This window comes from Somniosus microcephalus, chromosome 9 (assembly GCF_052327205.1).
Source record: "Somniosus microcephalus isolate GS21.2 chromosome 9, FLI_Smic_1.0, whole genome shotgun sequence".
In the NCBI taxonomy this organism is placed as follows: domain Eukaryota; kingdom Metazoa; phylum Chordata; class Chondrichthyes; order Squaliformes; family Somniosidae; genus Somniosus; species Somniosus microcephalus.
In genome coordinates, this window is record NC_140995.1 from 110,512,829 (window position 1) to 110,528,903 (window position 16,075).

The 16,075-nt window shown below is 50.7% G+C and overlaps 1 protein-coding gene and 1 long non-coding RNA gene across 4 annotated transcripts in view; one reads left to right on the forward strand and one right to left on the reverse strand.

The window, feature by feature from the left end:
- Window positions 1–15,073, reverse strand: part of pinx1 (PIN2 (TERF1) interacting telomerase inhibitor 1) — a 115,557-nt gene extending 100,484 nt beyond the window's left edge. Inside the window, exons 1-5 of one of the 3 annotated variants that reach the window (XM_085997008.1) lie at window positions 14,898–15,070; window positions 12,219–12,304; window positions 11,979–12,088; window positions 6,700–6,792; window positions 5,189–5,261 (exon numbers count right to left, since the gene is read on the reverse strand). In XM_085997008.1, coding sequence (XP_085853134.1) covers window positions 5,189–5,261; window positions 6,700–6,792; window positions 11,979–12,011 — 199 coding nt within the window. In that variant the 5' untranslated portion in view covers window positions 12,012–12,088; window positions 12,219–12,304; window positions 14,898–15,070. Of the gene's footprint in view, window positions 1–5,188; window positions 5,262–6,699; window positions 6,793–11,978; window positions 12,089–12,218; window positions 12,305–14,897 lie in introns of all 3 variants that reach the window. The other 2 variants (XM_085997007.1, XM_085997009.1) reach the window with 2 other exon arrangements.
- Window positions 15,074–15,091: 18 nt separating this feature from the next.
- LOC147112594 (uncharacterized) overlaps window positions 15,092–16,075 on the forward strand; it is a 36,692-nt gene continuing 35,708 nt past the window's right edge. Inside the window, exon 1 of the long non-coding RNA XR_015079528.1 lies at window positions 15,092–15,181. This is a non-coding gene — a long non-coding RNA (uncharacterized LOC147112594). The remainder of the gene's footprint in view (window positions 15,182–16,075) is intronic.

Here is a 16,075-nt window from a genome sequence, read left to right on the forward strand (position 1 = left end):
CGTTGGGGGGCGGGGCTCGGGAGATCGGGGGGCGGGGCTCGGGAGATCGGGGGGCGGGGCTCGGGAGATCGGGGGGCGGGGCTCGGGAGATCGGGGGCGGGGCTCGGGAGATCGGGGGCGGGGCTCGGGAGATCGGGGGCGGGGGCTCGGGAGATCGGGGGCGGGGCTCGGGAGATCGGGGGCGGGGCTCGGGGAGATCGGGGGGCGGGGCTCGGGAGATCGGGGGGCGGGGCTCGGGAGATCGGGTCTCGGGAGATCGGGGGCTCGGGAGATGGGAGATCGGGAGATCGGGGGGGGCGGGTCTCGGGAGATCGGGGGGCGGGTCTCGGGAGATCGGGGGGCGGGTCTCGGGAGATCGGGGCTTCGGGAGATGGGAGATCGGGGGGCGGTCTCGGGAGATCGGGGCTCGGGAGATGGGAGATCGGGGGGGCGGGGTTCTCGGGAGATCGGGGGGGCGGGGGTCTCGGGAGATCGGGGCTCGGGAGATGGGAGATCGGGGGGGCGGGGCTCGGGAGATCGGGAGGCGGGGGCTCGGGGAGATCGGGGGGCGGGGGCTCGGGAGATCGGGGGGGCGGGGGCTCGGGGAGATCGGGGGGGCGGGGGCTCGGGAGATCGGGGCTGACGGGGGCGGGGCTCGGGCTGACGGGGCGCAAGTCCCCAGGCCCTCCCCTCCGTCTCCCCCCTCTCCTTCCACCCCCCTCTTTCCTCCCCCCCTCCCCCTTTCTCCCCTCCTCCCCTTTCCTTCCCCCCTCCCCTCCCCTTCCTCCTCCCCTCCCCCTTTCCTCCTCCCCTTCCCCCCTTTTCCTCCTCCCCTCCCTTTCCCTCCCCTTTCCTCCCCCCTCCCCCTCCCCCCCTTTCCTCTCCCCTCCCCCCCTCCCCCTTTCCTCCCCCCCTCCCCTTTCCCTCCCCCCCCTCCCCCTTTCCTCCCCCCCCTCCCCTTTCCCTCCCCCCTCCCCCTTTCCTCCCCCCCCTCCCCTTTCCTCCCCCCCTCCCCCCTCCCCTCCCCTTTTCCCTCCCCCCCTCCCTCCCCTTTTCCTCCCCCCTCCCCTCCCCTTTTCCTCCCTCCCCCCCCCTCCCCTTTCCTCCCCCCCTCCCCTTCCTCCCCCCTCCCCCTTCCTCTCCCCCTCCCCCCTTCCTCCCCCCCTCCCCTTTCCCTCCCCCCCTCCTCCCCCCCTCCCCTTTCCCTCCCCCCCTCCCCTTTCCCTCCCCCCTCCCCCTTCCTCTCCCCTCCCCCCTTCCTCCCCCCCTCCCCCCCCCTTCCTCCCCCCCTCCCCTCCCCCCCCTTCCTCCCCCCCCCTCCCTCCCCTCCCCCCCCTTCCTCCCCCCCCCCCTCCCTCCCCTCCCCCTTTCCTCCCCCCCTCAGCCTCCCCCCCTCCTCCCCCTCCGCCCCCTCTCCTCCCCCCCCTCCCTCCCCTCCCCCTTTCCTCCCCCCCCTCCCCCTTTCCTCCCCCCCTCCCCCTTTCCTCCCCCCCTCCCTCCCCTCCCCCCCTCACTCCCCCCCCCTCCCCCTTTCCTCCCCCCCTCCCTCCCCTCCCCCTTTCCTCCCCCCTCCCTCCCCTCCCCCCCCTCCCTCCCCTCCCCCTTTCCTCCCCCCTCCCTCCCCTCCCCCCCCTCCCTCCCCTCCCCCTTTCCTCCCCCCTCCCTCCCCCTCCCCCCCTCCCCCTTTCCTCCCCCCTCCCTCCCCTCCCCCCTCCCTCCCCTCCCCCCTTTCCTCCCCCTCCCTTTCCTCCCCTCCCCCCTCCCCTTTCCTCCCCTCCCCCCCTCCCCTTTCCTCCCCCCCTCCCCTTTCCTCCCCCCCTCCTCCCCTCCCCCCCTCCCCTTTCCTCCCCCCCTCCCTCCCCTCCCCCTTTCCTCCCCCTCCCCCTTTCCTCCCCTCCCCCTTTCCTCCCTCCCCTTTCCTCCCCCCCCCTCCCCCTCCTCCCCCCCCCTCCCCTTTCCTCCCCCCCTCCCCTCCCCCCCTTTCCCTTTCCTCCCTTTCCCCTCCCCCTTTCCTCCCCCCCCTCCCTTTCCTCCCCCCCTCCCCTCCCCTTTCCTTCCCCCCCCTTTCCTCCCCCCTCCCCCTTTCCTTCCCCCCCCTTTTCCTCCCCCCCTCCCCCTTTCCTCCCCCTCCCCCTTTCCTCCCTCCCCTTTTCCTTCCCCTTTCCTCCCTCCCTCCCCCTCTCCCCTCTCTCTCCTCCCCCTCCCTCCCTCCCTCCCTTCCCCTTCCTCCCCCCCTCCCTCTCCTCCCCCCCTCCTCCCCCCTCCCCCCCTCCTCCCCCCCCTCCCCCCCCTCTCTCCCTCCTCCCCCCCCTCTCCCTCCTCCCCCCCTCTCCTCCCTCCCTCCTCCCCCCCTCTCCTCCCTCCCTCCTCCTCCCCCCTCCTCCCTCTCCTCCTCCCCCCTCCCTCTCCTCCTCCCCCCTCCCTCTCCTCCCTCCCTCCTCCCCCCTCCCTCTCCTCCCCTCCCTCCCTCCCTCCTCCCCCCCTCCTCCTCCCCCCTCCTCCTCTCCTCCCCCCCCTCTCCCCTCCTCCCCCCCTCCTCCTCCCCCCCTCCTCCTCCTCCCCTCCCTCTCCTCCTCCCCCCCCCTCTCCTCCTCCCCCCCCTCTCCTCCTCCCCCCCTCTCCTCCCTCCTCCCCCCCTCTCCTCCCTCCTCCCCCCCTCTCCTCCCCCCCCCTCCCTCCTCCTCCTCCTCCTCTCCTCCCCCCCCCCCCTCCTCCTCCTCCCCCCCCTCCTCCTCCTCCTCTCCTCCCCCCCCCCCTCCTCCTCCTCCTCCTCTCCTCCCCCCCCCTCTCCCTCCTCCCCCCCTCCTCCTCCTCCTCTCCCTCCTCCCCCCCCTCTCCCTCCTTCCTCTCCTCCCCCCCCTCTCCCTCCTCCCCCCCCTCTCCTCCTCCCCCCCTCCCCCCCCTCTCCCTCCTCCCCCCCTCTCCTCCTCCCCCCCTCCCCCCCTCTCCTCCTCCCCCCCTCCCCCCCCCTCCCCCCCTCTCCTCCTCCCCCCCCTCCCCCCCCCCTACTCCTCTCCCCCCCTCCCCCCCCCCTACTCCTCCTCCTCTCCTCCCCCCCTCTCCTCCTCCCCCTCTCCTCCTCCCCCCCTCCCTCCTCCCCCCCCTCTCCTCCTCCCCCGCCTCCCCCCCCCCCTCCTCCCCCCCTCGCCTCCCCCTTTCCTCCCTCCCTCGCCTCCCCCCTTTCCTCCCTCTCCCTCCCTCCTCCCCCTTTCCTCCCCTCCCCCTCTCTTCTTCCCCCCTCCCCCCCCCCTCCTCCTCCCCCCCCCTCCTCCTCCCTCCTCCTCTCCTCCCCCCCCCCCTCCTCCTCCTCCTCCTCTCCTCCCCCCCCCTCTCCCTCCTCCCCCCCTCCTCCTCCTCCTCTCCCTCCTCCCCCCCCCTCTCCCTCCTCCTCTCCTCCCCCCCCCCCTCTCCCTCCTCCCCCCCCTCTCCTCCTCCCCCCCCTCCCCCCCCCTCTCCCTCCTCCCCCCCTCCCCCCCTCCCCCCCTCTCCTCCTCCCCCCCCCTCCCCCCCTCTCCTCCTCCCCCCCCCTCCCCCCCCCTCCTCCTCCCCCTCCCCCCTCCCTACTCCCTCCTCCTCCCCCCTCCCTCCTCCTCCTCTCCTCCTCCCCCCCCCTCTCCTCCTCCCCCCTCTCCTCCTCCCCCCCTCTCCTCCTCCCCCCGCCTCCCCCCCTCCTCCCCCCCTCGCCTCCCCCTTTCCTCCCTCCCTCGCCTCCCCCTTTCCTCCCCTCTCCCTCCCTCCTCCCCCTTTCCTCCCCTCCCCCTCTCTTCCCCCCTCCCCCCCCCTCTCCTCCCCTCTCCTCCCCCCTCCCCCCCCTCTCCTCCCCCTCTCCTCCCTCCCCCCCCTCCCCCCCTCTCCTCCCTCTCCTCCCTCCCCCCCCCCCTCTCCTCCCCTCTCCTCCCTCCCCCCCCCTCTCCTCCCTCTCCTCCCCCCCCCCCCCCCTCTCCTCCCCTCTCCTCCCTCCCCCCCCCCCCTCTCCTCCCCTCCCCCCTCTCCTCCCCTCTCCTCCCTCCCCCCCCCCCCCTCTCCTCCCCTCTCCTCCCTCCCCCCCCCTCTCCTCCCCTCCCCCCCCCCCCCTCCTCCCCTCTCCTCCCTCCCCCCCCCCCTCTCCTCCCCTCCCCCCCCCCCCCCTCTCCTCCCTCCCCCCGCCTACCCCTCTCCTCCCCCCCTCGCCTCCCCCTTTCCTCCCCTCCTCTCCCCCCTCCCTCCCCTTTCCTCCCCTCCCCCTCTCTTCCCCCCCTCCCCCCCCTCTCCCCCCCCCTCCTCCCCTCTCCTCCTCAGTGGCCTTCATTACTATTAAATGTTCATCTAACTACGCAGTTAATGTTATCTTTTTCCCCCCCATTCATTCACGGAATGTGGGCATCACTGGCAAGGCCGGCATTTGCTGCCCATTCCCAAGTTGCCCGGAGAAGGTGGTGGTGGGTCTTCTTCTTGAACCACTGTAAGTTATTCTTTGTATTAGTTTAATACAACGGAATACACTTCAAACGAAGGTTAAGATTCAACCACATTGGTGTGGGACTGGAGTCACAATATAGGCCAGACTTGGATAGAACGGCGGCTTTCCTTCCCTAAAGGACATTCGTTTTTTTTTTTTAAAGCCCAGGATACAGAAGATGATGGTAGGAAAAACATTCCAGGTTGCAAGTAGGTAGAAGGTAGGCTGTAGGAATTGTGCATAACAGAACTGGGGAATGGAGGACTGTGCTGATTGGGAGGGTGATCCAAGGGTCTAGGATAATTGGGAGCAGAGTATTTAGGTGCAGATGCATGGTTTGCAAGGGTTACAGAAAGATATGTGTGTGTGAAATTGAGAACTTGCACAAATTTAATTTAAAGGATAATAATAATAATACACATGTTGAATTTTAGATAGTGGAATAGCACTGTACCTTTAAATTTCTTTAGTGTTAGTTGGGACAAACCAACTTTCCATTCCAGGATACAAAATGCCATCTGTTTCTGTGGCAACAAAGAAACTCTACTGTCCAGGCACTTTAGTCAACAGCTCCATTCAAAAGCCATACGATAGATACCTATTCTGAGTATGACCAGATATACAAAATCTTTGCCTCAATTAGTGTCATCCATGAGTATGGAATGGTGACGGCTGTACATCACTATAGCAATGATGTTACCCAGTGACCTTTACTATATATTGAACAGAAAGGACAAACTGCATGACCAAACTAAATACGACTGTACTTGCCATTCTGTCCGTGGCAGTCATTCAGTTTAGACAAAAGCTGGTTAAATTCATCTTGGTGTGCAATCCAGTTGTCCTAATCAAAAAAGTAAAAGGTCACTGTTAAACTTTATGATTTTTATTAGTAAAAATACATATAAACAATAGTACAAATCTGAAACAAAACACACAAAGTACAAAGCAGCTTAATCAACATCTGAAAGGAAGAACATGGTTAACATTTCAGATGGAACATTTCATCAAAACCTGGATCAAAAGCTGAAACCTTAACCATTTTTTTTCTTTCAGATACTGATTTCCAGATTTTTTTTTGTTTTTTATTCTCTGGTGTTTATAGTCTCAGCTCATGTACCATTTCAATTTTAATGCTTAAAGTATACATTGTTAGAACTATTTACATAAAAAGTTATTTATCTTTCCAGTGCAACTCCTGCTGAATTACAACATGTTCGAATGTACTGTTAGTGGAGGTTGGGGGGGGGGGGGGGGGGGAAACTACTTCACTGGCACTTTCCCTGGAAACAGAGTACTTCCCAACTACACAATAGTTCCCAAGTTGTAATTTATAATGAAAACAGACACTAGTTTAAGAATTTGGATCTGACATTTTTGTCTGAAATGTTAGGAATATTTTTGTTTCAATATACTGTAGCAGGCATATTAATTTATCTATCCCACCTCTAAAAAGTACATTTTAAAACCAGATCTACCCATGAACACTGCATAACTATAGCCCTCATTTTCTTAATTTCCCTAAAATTATCAGGAAATTCTCACACCCTTGAATAAAATAAATGGAACAAAATACAATAGCTTTGCTCCACCCAACTCAATTGTGCCATTATGGGCAGAAACCAAGTGAGGTCAAAAAGCCAAGGGCCACCCACCCGGGTTGATCTAATGCACCTCCAACACCAGCAGACACTTGGTGACATTGCACTAGTTTAACATTTTTGTGCCTGTATTAATATATGATTCTATGAGTGTAGTCTTCCAACTTGCTTTCTGAATGATCTGTGCAAACCTCGTTATTCACATGGTTAGCAGGAACCAATCCGATCTCACGGTCATATTCCTCCCCCGCCCCCAGCAAGCACTGAAAGCAACCATTATTCCGCACGAAAAAACTGAAAAAGTTCATGGAATTAACTAACCACTTAAAAGTTGACTTTTAAAGGTTTAAATAAGTTGAAGCAATTGCAAGCATTTAAAAATTCAAGTTCTTAAGCTGAAGACCTGAGCCTGGTTGAGCTCTAGGATCCTGTACAAAACTGGGGCTTGATTTATCAGCAAGCCCTGCCAGCAGCATTAGCTGCTGAAACCTACAGAATTCCAATTCTTTTTAAATTTTGGATGATAAGCAAGGTCATGGGAGATCAAGTACATCAAATAATGGAATACATTCAAGATATTTATAATTTTTAAATAGTGTAGCATACTGGATTCATGGCAACCATAAATTACATGCATTTAAGGTCCATACTTAATAATTTGGGTACTGCTACAAAACTCACCTCATGAGTCTTGGTTGTTCCCAGACCCACTGTGTTGTTCTTCACCTGGACTTTAATATTTTCTGTTGACCCCTGCTCGCGAGCCCCAAGACCCTGGGAAACAAAAAAAAAATCAATGTTTTGTTAATAAGTTAGGGACACAAATTTATCAAAAAGCCAGTATCTAGCTGTAATGGTCTGCCTTTTTGTTACCTTATACTAGATACATGAAATATTTCAATTGGTGATGGAAATACAAGTTTGCTAATAAAATTTAAGATATTTCCCCCAATATAACATGCCTATCCCTTGTTAGTTTTAAAATTTTGCCTTCTTCCTAAATTACCCAGCAAGTCAAAAACTCCAGACTCTAATACAAAACACATTCCCCTATCGATTTCCAGCACTAATTAATTAGCATTTTATTTAGCTTGCACAAATGAAACAAGTAAATATTTCCACTCCTAACATTAATTTGTCACAAGATTATATCACCACAGTTTCTATACATTTCAGATAAGTAAGGTTTTCAGTGTGTTGGAATGACTTCAAACATCTGAAAATGATTTAATTACTTTCAAAAACAATCTAAAAAATCTTGCAAAACAATTCCTATGCTGTTTTTTTTTTTTTGAGTACAGTATCTTATTCATTTTCATTTTAACAAATTTCTATCGATAAATTTCTAAATTTTAAAATTGTTCCCATTCACTTTTTAACTGACTTTCACCACGAGGTGATTTTTCAGGGTTGACAGATTTGGTTTTGTGTATCGCTATCAGATGAACATGGAGGTGTGATATGTGGTATTCTGTTCTCTAATTCACCATCAAAAAATGCAAACTTATTTTAAAATCTAAATAAAACTAGATTTGTTTTCTTTAAACCTGTAACTAGTAAGAGGGACAATTTATTTGCACTGTTTACTCCCATTTTCTATCAGAAAATGAAGCATACATTTTTTTTTTGTCCTGATGATTCTCATTAAGGCTTAATTCTTTTAATAATTTACCACCAATTTTTTTTTTTAATTTGTAGAGTAAATAAAGAATCCCTTTTTTTTGGTCATTAGGAACAATGGCAATAAAACATAGTAGGTGCATGCATTTACAAGATGTTACACATATACAGGAAACTTTGTGCTATCCGGCACCGACGGGACCAAGCTGTTGCCGTCCCATCAAAACTGCCGGACAAACCAGCGCTAATGTTGAAACATACGGAGATTTTGAGCTCCGTATCTGGCAACAAACCCTGTGCTTCTAAACAGTCGGCCGTACCTTGCAAGCGTCTCTGTAGCTTAGCAACAGCTTCAGCGAGACCTTGCAGAGCCTGACTGGTGAAAAAAAAACAAAGAAAAAAAACCTAACGAAACGGCTCCTGATTTTTGCCGGTGGCTCGAGCATTCCGGACAGTTAACCTCCGGATAAACCAAAGTTTCCTGTAATGGTAGCCATTTGGCCAAGATTTCATCTCTCTCTTGACACAGCAGCTTCTGATAATCCTGACACACTAATGGTCTGTAACCCATTCTTATGGGGTGGAGGGAAGAAAATTAGGGAAAAAAATGAACAGGCATTTATGTAGAAACTCATCATGACCTCAGGGCATCCCAAAGTACATTCAATGGATTACTTTTGAAGTGCCATCATTGTAGCCAGTGAGCAAAGATCTAACCCTAGCCATGATCTTTCTCACCAGACTTATGGCACAGCTGCTGGTGCAGTAGCCCTACATTCCAACAAACAGTTGATGGCCTCTTATAGAGAATGATTACAATAGAATACCATTTAAGTCCACTGGAATTAAAGTACACTTCAGGGACAGGAAGGTTATTTTAGCCATAGTTTATTATCCAACATCGCTAGTATTTTCACTGCCTTCTCAACTCTTGCGCACCCCCCCCCCCAAAAAAAAACAAGCAAACTTAATGCTGTCCCCACTTAACATATGCACTTCCAACCACAGTTGCTAAATAGCTATCAGGAGAACGATCACTGACTGACTTTTGCCTCCCTACAGACTTGGATGGGTTTGGAGTGCATGTGTGCGAGTTTACAGAGCATGGTAAATAAGGTTAGTGAGCTGCAGGCCCAAGTAGCCACATGGGATTATGATATGTGGCAATAACTGAGATCTGGCTCAAACAAGGGGAGGAATGGGCACTTACTATTCCTGGCTACAAGGTATTCAAGAAAGATAGGGAATGGAAAAAAGGAGGGTGGAGGTGGCAGTATTGATCAAAGGTACTGTTACAGCATTGAAAAGGGATGATGTACTTAAATCTATCTGGTTAGAATTAAGAAACAATAGAGGAGCTATTACGCTGCTGGATATATACTGTAGGTCTCCAACTAGTGGGAAGGAAATAGAGAAGCAAATTTGCAGACAAATTGCAGAAAGATGCAAGAACTTTAGAGTAGTGATACTCTAAATTATCCTAATATAGACTGGGAAAATAATTGTATGAGCAGCAAAGAGGGGGAGGAATTCCTGCAATGTGTACAAGAGAACTTTCTTGATCAGTATGTTTCCAGCCCAATGAGGAAGGTAGCAGTGCTGGTTCTGGGGAATGAAGTGGGGCAAGTGGAGCATGTTTCAGTGGGGCAGAATGCAACAAGGGGGAAAGGAAGGTCATCCAAAGCTAGAGCTCTCTGGATAACGAAAGATATAAGAAGTTAAAATGGAGGCTTATAATATATGCCAAGCTCATAATACAATGGAGAACCAAGCTGAATACAGAAAGCACAGAGGAGAACTGAAAAAGGGAATGAGGAGCTAAGAGAGTGTATGAGAATAGATTAGCAGGTAACATAAAAGGGAACCCAAAAGTCTTTTATAAACATATAAATAGTAAAAGGGTAGTCAAAGCAAAGGTGGGGCCGATTAGGGATCAAACAGGAGATCTTCTAGTGGAGGCAGAAGGCATGGCTGAGGTACTAAATGAGTACTTTCCATCTGTCTTCACTAGCGAGGATGATGCCAATGTCACAGTAAAGTAGGAAGTAGTAGAGAAATTGGATAGGATAAAAATAGATAGAGAGGAGGTACTTAAAAGATTGCCGCTCAAAGTAGAAAGGTCACCCAGTCCGAATGGGATGCATCCTAGGTTTCGGACGGAAGTGAGGGTGGAGACAGCGGAGGCTCTGGCCACAATCTTCCTATCGTCCTTGGATATGGGAATGGTACCAGAGGACTGGAGGATTGTAAATGTTACACCCCTGTTCAAAAAGGGGGAGAGGGATAAGCCCAGCAACTACAGGCCAGTCAGCCTAATGACAGTGGGGAAACTTTTAGAGACAATATCCAAGACAAAATTGTCATTTGAAAAAATATGGGCTAATTAATGACAGTCAGCAAGGATTTGTTAAAGGAAAATCTCATTTGACCAACTTTTTTTGAGTTCTTTGATGAAGTAACAGAGAAGGTTGATGAGGGTAGTGTGGTTGATATGTATATGAACTTTCAAAAGGCATTTGATAAAGTACCACATAATAGACTAATTAGCAAAATTGAACCCCAAGGTATTAAGTGGGCTGTGGCAGCATGGATACGAAATTGGCTAAGTGACAGAGCAGAGAGTAGTGGTGAACAGTTGTTTTTCAGACTGATGGGAAGTAGACAGCGGTGTTCCCCAGGGGTTGGTATTAGGACCAGATCTTTTTGATATATATTAATGACCTGGACTTGGGTATACAGGGCATAATTTCAAAGTTTGCAGACGACGGGAATCTCGGATATGTAGTAAACAGTGAGGAGGATAGTAACTGATTTCAGGAGGACATAGACAGACTGGTGAAATGGACCGACACATGGCAGATGAAATTTAACGCAGAGAAGCGTGAAATTATGCATTTTTGCAGGATTAATGAGGCAATATAAACTAAAATAGTACCATTTCAAAGGGGCTGCAGGAACAGAGAGACCTGGGGGTGTATATACAGAAATATTTAAAGGTGAAAGGGCAAGCTGAGAAACCTGTTTAAAAAAAATGCATATGAGATCCTTGGTGTTATAAACAGGGGCATAGAGTACAAAAGCAAGGAAGTTATTCTAAACCTTTATAAATCTCTGGTCAGGCCCCAGCTGAAGTATTGTGTTCAATTCTGGGCACCACACTTTAGGAAGGATGCAGAGGGGGTGCAAAGGAGATTTACTAGAATGGTATGAAGCTCAACAGAAGCTTGAGGAACAGCACCTCATCTTTCGATTAGGCACTTTGTAGCCTTCCACACTCAACATCGAGTTCAATAATTTCAGATCATAACCACTGCTCCCATTATTTGGGACAGAAGCTGTTCGTAATAATTCTGCTGTTGTCATTTACACATCCTCTAGACCCATCTTTTGCTTCTTTACTTGTCCCATTATCACCCCCTTTTGCCCAGCACCATCATCCCTTTTGTCATCTAATCTCTCCTGCCTTCCATCCCATCACAGACCTTCCCTTTTGTTCTTTCCTCCTCCCCGCCACTTGCTTAAAACCTGTTACATCTCTAACCTTTTCCAGTTCTAACAAAAGGTCATCAACCTGAAGCGTTAACTCGGTTTCTCTCTCCACAGATGCTGCCTGACCTGTTGAGTGTTTCCAGCATTTTCTGTTTTTATCCGCAGTAATTTTTTTTTTTTTTTTTTTTTTTTTAAAAACTTGAATGGTACCAGGGATGCAGGACTTAGGTTATGTGGGAAAGATTAGAGAAGCTGGGTTTGTTCTCTTTAGATCAGAGAAGGTTAAGAAGAGATTGAATAGAAGTGTTCTAAATCATGAAGGGCTTTGACAGAGTAAATAAGGAGAAACTGTTTCCAGTGGCAGAAGGGTTGGTAACCAGAGGACACAGATTTAAGGCAAAAGAGCCAGAGGCGACATGAGGAGAAATGTTTTTCGCAGCAAGTTGTTATGATCTGGAATGCACTGCCCGACAGCGTGGGAAAGCAGAATCAATAATAACTTCAAAAGAGGGAATTGAAATACTTGCAGGGGAAAAATTTACAGGGCTATGGGGAAAGAGCAGGTGAATGGGACTAATTGGATAGCTCTTTCAAAGAGCTGGCACAGGTACAATGACCAAATGGCGGCCTCCTATGCTGTATCATTCTATGATTCGAACTCCTGGATGATGTAGCACCCATACCACTGCCCCAGCTAAGATCAGCTAACTCTGCGCAGGTCAGGAATCGCATGTGTGTCCGAGATAGTGGATGACTGCAGCGCATTTCTTTTAATATACGGTAATTAAAATCAGACAAGTTACTCAGCAATAATTCACACATCTCACTCTCTGTTAGCTGTTAATAGTCACCTTTCCTTTTGACCACCCCATTTTTTCCAACATCTTCCGCCCAAATCTGGTTTCATCGTTGCTCCAGGTGTTGTTCCTTGGATCCACAGACCACTTCTGCTTTCTACGGGCTACAAATAAAACAATTAACAAAATCATCCGGTACAGTGAATTCTATTCCCTGCTGCTACTCTCTTAATAAATGGCTGATATATTATAGACCCACTATTTCACAGTGATTGCAAATGCAGTTAGACTTACATCAGAGACACTAGTCCCCCTCCTGGCATTCCACACAAGGAGTCAAGGTCAAGTGCAGGTCAAGTAGGGGAATAAGTGGACCCAGACTGGGAAGTGAAAGGAAGACAAAAGAAAATGGGGAGAAGAGGAGATAAGGGAAGGAGGCAGAGGTTAGAAAGGAGGATAGCAGTGGCAAATTATTTTGCACATCTAATAATGTACATCTCTTTTCTCTCTTCAAATGTTGACAGGCTTGCTGTTGGTTTCCAGTATTTTGTTTTAATTTCATATTTCTTCCTTTATCTCAACTGTACTGAAGTGGCAGCAGAGTTATACTGGTGGTTCTGCACCACTCTCTGGGCGGGTAAGCAGAGCTCTTCTCACCGATAATAGAAATCATAGAAACTTACAGCACAGAAGGAGCCCATTCGGCCCTTCGTGCCTATGCTGGGTCTTTGAAAGAGCCGCAGCGTTTAGTCCAACATCCCCACTTTGTGCCCGTAACCCTGTAAGTTCCTCATCCTCAAGTACCTGTCCAACTCACTTTTAAAATTATTTATGGAGTCAGCTTCCACCACCTTTTCAGGTAGAGCATTCCAGATCTCAACAACTCAGTGAAAAAGGTTTCTCCTCATCTCCCCTCTAGGTCTTTTTCCAATGATTTTGAATCTACAATCTCTAGGTACTGACCCACTCGCCAAAGGGATTCATTTTTCCCTATTTACTCTATCAAAATCTCTCATCATCTTGAAAACCTCCATCAGGTCACCACTTAACCTTCTCTGTTCCAAGGAGAACAGTCCTAAACTTTCCAACCTCTCCTCATAACCCTCAACATCCCCACGCCCCCCCACCCAAAAAAAAAATGAACGGCCTTAGTTCTTTACTAACACTAGAAGTTTAAAATTGGAAATTTAAGAAGTTCGCCACAACAGCAACAGTTGCGGATCAACACAATCCCAAAGCAGTGCAAGGCTGCCTCCTTGATGTGGTCGTGTGCCACTTCAAAGCAGTCAACTTTACATCTTTACTCCTGAGATAAACTGCATCAGTTTGCGCTGTCACATCGACATTAAACAACAGTGGTGCAAATGAACCATAAAGGTCAATGCTACTAACTTCACTGTAAGATTGCAGCTACTGAACTGGAATGATTTTATATCTTATGCAGGACATCCACGTACACCTCAACCAATACGTAGCAACTCACTGAAAGACTTCAGCAACCGGTGGAAACTGCTGAAAGCACTTTGTATAGTTCATTCCACACTCCATTTTAAATTATCATGACAATCCTATATTCATATTAGTTTACCCACTTGTCTTTTGATAGCATTTCCACTTGAGGGAAACGGGGAAAGTTAGTTTAACACGGAAAATATATAATATGCAGCTCCACATTACTGAAGCGTTGTAGTGAATGGCCGACAATCACCTGGGTGCAAGGTTCCTCCTATCATCTAACATAGGCCACAGAAAGCTGACGGTACAGCACCTTCAACTTAATCATATGGACATGCCGTGCTAATACAGTTAAAAGTGCCACCTGTACCAGTTGTTGTTTTGTATGACAGGAAAAGCTTATAATGGGACGTCTAGTTTAGCTATTCATTCAATGGCCTCATGAGAAACAAGGCGGCAAAATGAGGTGCCTCCCGCAACAGATCATAGTGGGCAGGTTGATGTGATGTGTTCCATGGTCTGGGACTCACGACCACAGTCGCACTTCGGGTCATCCCTCATCTTCCACTTGTGGAGCAGGTGGCCCCATCGTCCATGCCCTGTGCCGATTCGGTTGAGTGCTGTCCACGGTCTTCAAGGGAAGTCGAAGCCAGGGGCCTCTGCTGCTGGGTCAGTGATGAGATTTTGGTTCTTTATGTTGCATGCGTCCCACGTCCCATCTCGATAGTGGGTTGATACCAGCTGCATGAATATTGGCTGCTATTTCCCAGAATGGCCGGCGCGGATTATAAGCACTTTCTTGGTGGGTTTTTCAAGTCTTCGTAAATGGGAAGGTCGAGTGTTGCTCGGGATTTTTTCCATCTCACGGAGCACGGTGGCGTCGCAGTGAATGGCAGGCAGGGCAATGTGGGACAGCACCGGGAGCCACTCTGTTGGAGTGGATTTGAGCATCCCAACACCTGTATCAGTGATTAAGATTAGTTTACACCACAGATGTTGAAAACATTTAATGAATGGCTTTCAACAATCCAGCGGTGCAGTACGCTGTATTGCAGTAAACAGTCCCAATGCATCGCCACAAACTTAAGTCAATTTTAGAACGAGCAGAGAACCCGCGGACATCGCGGGCTCCGGGGACATTCTAGAGCAGAGAACCCGCGGACATCGCGTGCTCCGGGGACATTCTAGAGCAGAGAACCCGCGGACATCGCGGGCTCCGGGGACATTCTAGAGCAGAGAACCCGCGGACATCGCGGGCTCCGGGGACATTCTAGAGCAGAGAACCCGCGGACATCGCGGGCTCCGGGGACATTCTAGAGCAGAGAACCCGCGGACATCGCGGGCTCCGGGGACATTTCAGAGCAGAGAACCCGCGGACATCGCGGGCTCCGGGGACATTTCAGAGCAGAGAACCCGCGGTCATCGCGGGCTCCGTGGACATTCCAGAGCAGAGAACCCGCGGTCATCGCGGGCTCCGGGGACATTCTACAGCAGCGCACGTGCCCGGCTTATACTCACGCTCCGCCAGCATCGCCATGTCCGGGCCCTAACTTAGCGTCCGTGATGCAAGCCTGCAGGTTCTAACAAAAAAAAAGAGATGCCAATTTTTTCCCCGACTAAAACGGCTTTAGTAGAAACACATTGCAGATCTGCATTCTTGGGCCTCAGAATCGAAATTAATGTTGGACGATGTGACTGCGCATGGGCAGTCGGGAAATTGTCGTGTGCGCATGCTCGAAGGTCCTGCTTCATTCTGGGTAATGAGGGGGACTCTGCTTGAGGAAGGTGATGTATGTAATGAGGTAAGTTGCTTCAACCTCCTTCTACCACCTCATGGTCTGTGTAACTCAATTGCACATTTGTTAAAATATTTATATAGATGAGGATTTGGGGACCACGTACTCCCCTACCCTCTGCTGTCTACAAGTAAAGAAAGTACTTTCATTTATATAGCGCCTTTTGCGACCTCAAGAAGTCCCAAAGTACTTCACAGCCAGTTAAGTACTTTATAAAGTGCTGTCACTGTTGCAATGTAGGAAAATTCTGAGGATAATACAGTATGCTGAGATAAAAAACAGAAAATGCTGGAAATACTCAGCAGGTCAGGCAGCATCTATGGAGAGAGAAGCAGAGTTAACATTTCAGGTCGATGAGCTTTCATCAGAAAGCAGTTTCTCTCTCCACAGATGCTGCCTGACCTGCTGAGTGTTTTCCAGCATTTTCTGTTATTTCAGATTTCCAAAACCCATGGTGTTTTGTTTTGTTACAGTATGCAGAGATAAAAACATAAACAGGAGCTGGAGTAGGCCATTTGGCCCTTCAAGCCTGTGCTGCCATTCAATAAGATCATGGCTGATCTTCTACCTCAACTCCACCTTCCCGCACTATCCCCATATCCCTTGATTCCCAAAAATGTAATCGATCTCTGTCTTGAATATAACAACAACAACTTGTATTTATATAGTGCCTTTAACATAGTAAAACGTCCCAAGGCGCTGCACAGGAGTATTTTAAGACACAAAATTTGACACCGATCCACATAAGGATAAATTAGGGCAGGTGACCAAAAGCTTGGTCAAAGAGGTAGATTTTAAGGAGCATCTTAAAGGAGGAAAGAGAGGTAGCGAGGCGGAGAGGTTTAGACGGAATTCCAGAGCTTAGGGCCTAGGCAACAGAAGGCATGGCCACCAAAGATT